This window comes from Solanum lycopersicum, chromosome 8, assembly GCF_036512215.1.
Source record: "Solanum lycopersicum chromosome 8, SLM_r2.1".
In the NCBI taxonomy this organism is placed as follows: domain Eukaryota; kingdom Viridiplantae; phylum Streptophyta; class Magnoliopsida; order Solanales; family Solanaceae; genus Solanum; species Solanum lycopersicum.
The window spans coordinates 60,918,696-60,927,221 of record NC_090807.1 but is presented as its reverse complement, the minus strand read 5'-3'; the positions used below and the strand labels follow the sequence as shown (position 1 = coordinate 60,927,221).

Sequence of the window (8,526 nt, the reverse complement as noted above, 5' to 3'; positions counted from 1 at the left end):
ATACTCAGTGATAGATTTAAAATCTTGAAGTCTCAAGTGGATCCTGTCATAACGTGTCTATGGAAGGACGACCAACTTCAGGTGGTCATATCTATCTTTTAAATTGTTCCACAATACCAGAGGATCCTTAACAGTGAGATATTCCATTTCCAAACCTTCATCAAGGTGATGACGGAGAAATATCATCGCCTTGATACGGTTTTGATTCGATGCTTGATTATTTTTTTGGATGGTGTCTGCTAGACCCATCGCATCAAGATGAATTTCTGCATCGAGTACCCATAATAGATAGCTTTTTCCCGATATGTCTAGAGCAAGAAATTCAAGTTTAGAGAGATTAGATATTATTAAGAAAAGGAAATTTATACCTCCGAGGCTTTTAAAGTCTTTACTTGTACTGGCAGAGACTCATCCTGATAACGTGTTATAAAAGAACTTACTAAAATTAATATACTAAAAGAAGGAAAATTTAGGAAGTAATATATTTCATAAAATTGTATATAATGGTTATTTATAGCCATAAGTATATGTATCACTTTGGCCATTATTGGCCAAGTGATGTACATCTTTGGCTTATTATTGGCCAAGTGATGAGTTGCACAAGTGATGCAATTCATCCACTGTTTGGGGCCCACGTGGCTTATATTTTACAACAAGAGGGACATTATTTGTATTTGCTAAAATTATTGAAAGAGCTAGTAACGGCTCCACCATTTAAATTATTTTGCCCACATCTTTTGCATAAATTTGGCGAAAGAATAAATATCCAATAAATAAATATTTCAATTATTTTAATCTATGTGAACATGTGTGATAAGAACAAAGTTTTTGAGAAAAAAAAAAGACTTTTGACAATTTTTTATATAAAATAAGTCATAAGTTTTTATGAATATAAATATTGAAAATAAAATAAAATAATTACTAAAATATAAATAAGATATCGTTCTTTTTGGAGTTGATAAAAAAATATTAAGTAAGTTGTGAATAAATCTAAAATAATATTAAAAAGAATTTTTAACGGGTCCATACATGTTGTGTCAATTTTGTTTAGATATTTTTTATCGGTTTCAACCATAAAAAGTTAGTATGATATTTCACTTAGACATCTTAATTAGATAATGTTTCAAAAACTAATGTAGCGACTTGTTGTGATATTTTGATAATTTTTGTTTATCTGACATAATGAGTGTGATATACTCTTTGATCAACGAGTGAAATAGCTTTTAGTTAATTTTTCATTATTTTTTCTTTTTCTTTGTCCTACTTTTTAGCCACCATTTTATCCAAATTAAATTTCATCCATTTGACAAAAAATGAAAAATATTTTTAAAATCTAAAAATAAATTCACTTACAAAATTTTTCTTAAAAGAATTTAATATTAATTTCTTTAAACAAGCTAAAAAATTTATTTGAGATACTAATGGCGTGCAGATGTGGGGTGGGGCAGTTTCTACAAGTGGTGAGCGTAGGGTACTTCCGATGCAGGGTTTGAGGCTATTTGGAGGTTGGGTTTTGGGGACCGTAGATAAGATGATTTTGTGTGTGGTGGGTGGGGAAGGGGGGAGGAGACAACTAGGGGTGGGTTAAAATCTTTTATTTATTTGTTTTTAACATTATTTGAATAAAAAATATTATGTGTTATTGTTAAAGAATGACAAAAGTCTGATATTGGTGATTAATGAGATGGGTGGACTCTTTATAAGGCTTGATCAATCTTCCTCCCTTTGAGCTAGCTTTTGGGGTGTGAAGTAAGCTTAAGACCTAATTTCACATGGTATCAGAGCAGGGCCCGTCTCACCTGATGTTGCCTCCCCCCCCCCCCCCAAAATTAAAATTGCTCACGCACCAGATGCTAAGCACTGGGTATGAGGTGACAAAAGTCCCACATCGGTGATTAATGAGATGGGTGGACTCTTTATAAGACTTGAACAATCCTCCTCCCTTTGAGCTAGCTTTTGAGGTGTGAGTTAGGCCTAAGACATAATTTTTACAGTTATTAATTCATTGGTTAGTTTTTATTTTTATTTAAAAAGAATTAATTAATAACTTCTTTTTATACAAATGACATATGACATTATTTAATTCGTCACTTTACACATCATTCGCGAGAATAACATACATACCTTATGTATTTTTGTTGATATTAAAAAAAGTGTTAATATGACACAACAAAACTCTACATCATATGTCTAAAATGAACATCGTATAATTAAAGTTTCTAAGTGAATTATCGTGCCAACTTTAGAGGGTCACCGATGGATTAGTCATTTTTATATTTATGAGTAATACCATATTGAATTACCAAATTAATTTAGTATGACCTGGTATTTTTCATGAAACTTCTCGAATATCATCTTACTTGCTTAAACATTTTGAAATATTTAAAAGTGGACGAGTGATTAGATATTAATCCACTCATTTGACACATCTAATCACACTTGTATTTTTTTCTATTCTTAACATAATCACACCAAATTTTTATTCAAGCACCAAGCTAATTTCAGCATGAAAAAAGGAAGAAAAAAAAGACAAACTGAATAAGGAAATTATAATATAGTTGAGAAAATATATATCTTAGGGAAGATAAAAAGAGTTCAAACACATGAGGGAAACAAGGAACAAATGATGAAGCATGGAAACAAAATTAACAATCCACAAGCGCAATCTCCACACATCCAATGGCGAGACCTTCGCCCCCTTTCCTTGGGACCAAAGTCACCACAATTTTATCTTCTTTTTCCAAGCCATTTTCCTTCAACAGTTCTGTTATTGCCAGCTGTAAAGTAGCAGTGGAAACATGATCATCATCACCAGGTTTATGAGTATGCGGCAAGCTAGTATAGCTTTCCGCATACTCTGTCTGGTTAAGATCCTCTGGTTTCACATTCTTATCCGCGTTTAGATACACATCGAACCTTATATACTCTCTGCTATCATATTTTATGTAGCTGAAAGTTAAAATCTCCTCTTTATTATCTTTCTCCACTTGAGTCCTCAATGAAGCCGGTCTATCCAAGGAAAATGATGTGTTTACATCTAGTTTGAAAATTGGGAATATTTTGCTTGCTGGTGGAACTGAACTTGTGTCTAGTTTCCCAGATGAATAATTTTTGTTTGGCTTGAAGTCACGCCATGGAGTGGGGCTTTTTACGTAGTCGTATCCCATCTTCTTCGTGTCCAAACAGTCTCCGACTTTCACAAGGTAAGGTTTTTTATTTTCATCATAGAAAAAGAACTCTGAATTCATCAAATCTGGTTCTGTAACTAGATCTGTTCTTTTCCCTCCTAGTGTTTTCCATTCGTTCCACATTCGGTCCACATTGCCGTGATGGCAATAGAAAACCGGGTCTAAACCAGCTGAGTAGAAATTACCCATATCCTCACCGTATTTTGGTTTACCTTTAGGCGCATTTACATCTCGTACTGTACCAGTCCAAATGTGGACTGGTATGTGAGGGATTTTTTCAATGGTTCCCGGGGCTTCAATGTTAGTCCCGAGAACGTAACGTCCACCGAAGAACAAGAGAGGACACGGAGCATTAGATACCATTTGATGGTACATAAGAATTAAGTTATTCGTCTGCAACAAGAGTTGAGTTGTATCAACTGTGTCTCCAAAAGTACCGAGATCCATAACCGTTCCATTACGGACTTGTGGATTACGCCTTTCATCGTAAAGGGAAGTCCCTTCACGATCGAACATGGGAGGTAAACGCATGCCTTTTGGATTATCCCAATTCCAATAGGGTAAAGCAAAAGTTGGATGATCAATCAGTTTACCCAATATTCTTTCGTAAAAGTATAAGTACCATCTATGGAACGGGAAGAAAAGCCATGAGTTATGAACTTGTAACTCTTTGCCTCCAATGTTATAAGCACCGTTACAATAAGCACAATGTTATGCAGAATTTGAGATAATACGAGAAAATATAAACGCGAAAAATAAGACAACAGATTTACGTGGTTCACGAATAAATTGGCTACGTCCACGGGAAGAAGGGGAGCAGTTTTATTATGGAGAGGCAAGAACATAATACAGAATAGGGTTTACCATAGCGTCTATATATAGTGATAAGCTACGCCCTAACAGGCTTGGGCCCAAAATACAGATTGACAGATAATTAAGGGCCCAATACAACAACATTGACCCCCGTGCTGTAACGGATCCGATTCAAGGCATTCAACAAATCTCCACCTTGACTTGAATTCTCCAAACAGATTCTTCAGACGCACTATGATAGTGCCAGGCCTCCCCCTCTTCCTCAGAATTTCCCCGCAGGGCAATTAACAACTTCTAATGTTGAGCAAGTCCAAACAATGTTGAAACTTGCTTTGTGAAACCGGCTTTGTGAACATATCAGCAGGATTATCAGCAGTTCCTACTTTCTTCACCTTGATTCTCTTATCACTTCTCAGAAAATGATACCTCACGTCAATATGCTTGGTTCTCTCATGATGGACTTGATCCTTGGCTAGACAAATTGCGCTCAAACTGTCACAATACACCATAGCCTGATCATGATGCAGACCAAGATCACTAACCATCCCTTTCATCCAAATCCCTTCTTTTGCAGCCTCTGTCAAGGCCATGTACTCCACTTCCGTAGTAGACAAAGTCACTGTAGGTTGCAAAGTTGCCTTCCAACTGACGACAGATCCTCCAAGGGTAAACACATAGCCAGTCATCGATCTTCTTGTGTCAACATCTCCAGCATAGTCAGAATCAGAATAGCCAGTAACCGAGCACTGAGTATCACCTCCATAAATGAGACCAACGTCAGATGTACCTCTAAGGTACCGGAAAATTCTCTTCACAGCCTGCCAATGTTCTCTCCCTGGTTGTCCCATGAATCTCTCACTACACTGACTGCATGTGCTAAATCTGGCCTTATACAGACCATAGCATACATCAAACTTCCTACGGCACTGGCATAAGGGACTCGTGACATATACTCCTTCTCTTCTTCTGACTGTGGAGCGAACATGGCAGTGAGATGGATATTGGCAGCACTGGGGGTATCAATAGGCTTAGATGAAGACATGCCAAACCTCGCCAAGACCTTCTGAGTGTAGCTTCTCTGTGACAAGAAAAGTTTCCTTCTCTCTCTGTCTCTAATGATCTCCATCCCTAGAATCTTCCGAGCGGCTCCCAGATCCTTCATCTCAAACTCAGCACTAAGTAAACCCTTCAGCTTCTGAATGTCATACTTCTTCTTTGCAGCTATCAGCATATCATCTACATAAAGCACCAGATAGATGAATGAATCATCCTTAAGCCTATTGTAGTAGACACAACAATCATATGAGCTACGAGTATAGCCCAACTTCACCATATAGCTGTCAAACCTTTTGTACCACTGCCTTGGAGACTGCTTATGTCCATACAAGGACTTCTTCAACTTGCAGACGTGATTTTCCTTCCCCGGAACTTGGAAACCATCCAGCTGAGTCATGTATATCTCTTCCTTTAACTCTCCATATAGAAACGCTGTCTTCACATCAAGTTGTTCAAGCTCCAGATTCTGATGTGTAACTATCGCTAGTAACACTCGGATGGAAGTATGTCTGTCTGACCACTGGTGAGAAGATCTCATTGTAGTCCACTCCCTCTCTTTGGTTGAAACCTCTGGCAACAACCCTGCTTTATATTTGACTCCTTCTGCTGGTGATATCCCTTCCTTCTTCTTGAAAACCCATTTGCAAGTAATAATCTTTCTCCCGAAGGCTGTATGACCAGATCCCATGTCTGATTCTTGTGTAGGGACTCCATCTCATCTACCATAGCAGCAAACCATTTTTGAGAATCAGGACTTAAAATGGCTTCTTTGTAAGTAGACGGCTCAGATGTATCTACCTCTTCAGCGAGACCCCCGTTCTTTCTGCTGTAACGGGTCCGATTCAAGGCATTCAACACACAATGTATATTAGCTTGTTGCTTAAACCCAAGAGGTTTATCAGGTTCCGTCTTATCAAGAGCTTTCATTCGACTAATTGCCAAATTGTACTTGGCAATATACTCCTCATCAACAAGATGAGCAGGGGAACGCATACGGAGCTTGTTCATAGGAGGGAACTCATAAAATGGAATGGTGCTCGTATCTTTGGGGAGAGGAGGAGGGCAACAAGTATATTTAACTGCTGGACCACCAGTTATAGTGGTTGTACTACACGATTTAAAATCAGGTGATGGTGAGGGTGCAGCAGTAGCTAATGGTGCAAGATTAGTAGCACTATAAAGACCTCCTAACCCTAAAAGAACATTTCTCCTATCAACAACATCGTCAACATTATTCTTCTCATGCTCGCTAGAGTTGTTATTAGCGTTGCATGAGACGTTGAAACTTTGACTACGCCTTCCGTGGAGGAAAACTTGAGAGGGTTTTGATAAGAAAGATGAGTTGGTATTGTTGGAGAAAGAAGAGGGAATATTGGTAGCACACAAAGATAGAATAGAAGAAGAAGCCATTGATGGGATGAGTGTTTTTTACTTTGCAGAGTTTCATCAGTATTTATATACAAAATTCATGGTATTGGTACCAAGTACAAACGTGAAAAACGCAGCTGAATTTTTTTTATTCGTTTTGTTTTTACTTTAATAATAATTATTTTTTAATATATATAACCAACACAATTCAAATTCAAATAACCGACAAATCTATTTCACCAACTCGTCATTGGAATTACAAACGAATTTAAGAACTAAATGAAATTGAAAAACACAAATAGAAGAAAGTGATAAGAAGCAGAACTCATAGAAAGAGAACGAAAGGAATAAACATTTTTCTCAATAATTTACATAAGTTGATCAATTTGCTCTCTCAAGTCGTATTTATCACCCCGGTTCCGAAACATAGTCTCTTAATTCGATGTTGGACCCATATCGGTCCTGGGTATAAGGAAATAATATTAACGATAAAATATGATTTTATTTTATTTTGGGATAATGTCCAAGTACCCCCTTAACCTATGCCCGAAATTTCAGAGACACACTTATACTATACTAAGATCCTATTACCCCCCTAAACTTATTTTATTAATAATATTTTACCCCTTTTCGACCTACGTGGCACTATCCTGTGGGCCCAACGATGGTTGACTTTTTTTTTCAAACTAGTGCCACGTAGGCTAATAAGGGGTAGAAAATTACTTATAAAATATGTTCAGGGGGGTAATAGGACCTTATTATAGTATAAGTGTGTCTCTGGAATTTCGGGCATAAATTGAGGGGGTACTTGTGCATTTTCCCTTTTATTTTTATGTTTTCCTTTGGATATATTTAAAGTAAAAATCTAAAATTAAATGGAGAGACTATAGAAACCACATTTATGTTGGAAAATTGTTCGGTTAATTCGATTTTAGTTTTCTAATAGTGGGATAGAGCAATAATCCGTTAAAATTGTAAATTAGTAAGTATTAATTTATGGGAAAATTATGTTATAAAATAAACTTATACTATTTAATTACTTATCTTAATTATAGTTTGATATAATTCATATTCGTGATTAACATTATACATTAATTACATGGGCTGACTTCGAGTTTGTACAATTAATCACGTTTGTATATATATAATCCGTCAAAATATATAAATACATATGTATAACATACATTATTTAACCTATATACATATACAATTTACTTCTCTCCCACTCTTTGCCCTCTCTCGCTCGCCTCTCTCCTCCCTTTCCCAATCTCGTTTGCCATATATATAAATGCATATGTATAATATACAATTATTTATATACAATTCACCTCTCTGCCCTCTCTCAGTCTCGCTCACTTCTCTCCTCCCTCTCCTAGTCTCGCTTGCCATATATACAAATACAAATGTATAATATATAATTATTTAAGTGATATACATATACATTTTACCTTTCTCCCATTCTTTTCCCCTTCTCTCTCGCCTCTCTCCTCTCTCATTCGTCTCTCTCCATATAACATGTAACTACGAATTATAATTATCAAACTATAGCTATGAAGAGTAAATAAGTTGTTTTTAAATGGCTATTTATGAAAGCCCCCATAATTTATCGATATTAAAAACCGTTTTGGAATAGTTTTGTATTTTATCTTTTTCTTGTTAGGTTAATAATTCAATTTCAATTTTAAACTTCTAGTCAATCATAAATTGATAATAATTTTAAACATGAATTAAGTTTTTTTTATTTGTATCTGTGTGTGTTTGTAACAAATTTTAAACACGTGAAAAATAAATAAATAATTCACAGAAATAAAATATGAAGAAACATAATTTTATTAATTAAGATTGTGAGTATTAATTTGTTCCTCCCTTGATTCTCCTCTCAAAAGATTCATCCACAAAAGATCTAATCATAATTCGAGGGCCGTTAGTGGTGTATTTCTCAAATTAAGATGATTTAGATTTGATCTCTCTATATGAATAATCCATCAATTTGCGGAGTATTCGAGATATGGAATTTTTGAGATGTCTTTTAAGAGAATTTAGTACCATTTATATAGGTATAAACTAAAGTTTAAAGTTTAGAGTTGAGTAGTCTCTAAGA

General features: G+C 35.7%; 1 protein-coding gene across 1 annotated transcript; it reads right to left on the bottom strand.

The window, feature by feature from the left end:
• Positions 1 to 991: 991 nt before the first annotated feature.
• On the bottom strand, positions 992 to 8,010 carry LOC101260075 (polyphenol oxidase B, chloroplastic-like). The gene is made up of 2 exons (XM_004245989.3): positions 5,921 to 8,010; positions 992 to 3,898 (listed from the first exon to the last, which is right to left on the bottom strand). Exons 1-2 carry the CDS (start codon positions 6,465 to 6,467, stop codon positions 2,646 to 2,648), a joined length of 1,800 nt encoding a protein of 599 aa, XP_004246037.2. The 5' UTR covers positions 6,468 to 8,010; the 3' UTR covers positions 992 to 2,645.
• Positions 8,011 to 8,526: the final 516 nt, after the last annotated feature.

Excerpts from the sequence above, each read along its gene's own strand:
- LOC101260075 (XM_004245989.3), bottom strand. The coding sequence starts at position 6,467 with ATGGCTTCTTCTTCTATTCTATCTTTGTGTGCTACCAATATTCCCTCT. Across the intron at positions 3,899-5,920 it reads TAAGCAACAAGCTAATATAC|ATTGTGCTTATTGTAACGGT; the intron begins ATTGTGTGTTGA and ends ATTCTGCATAAC.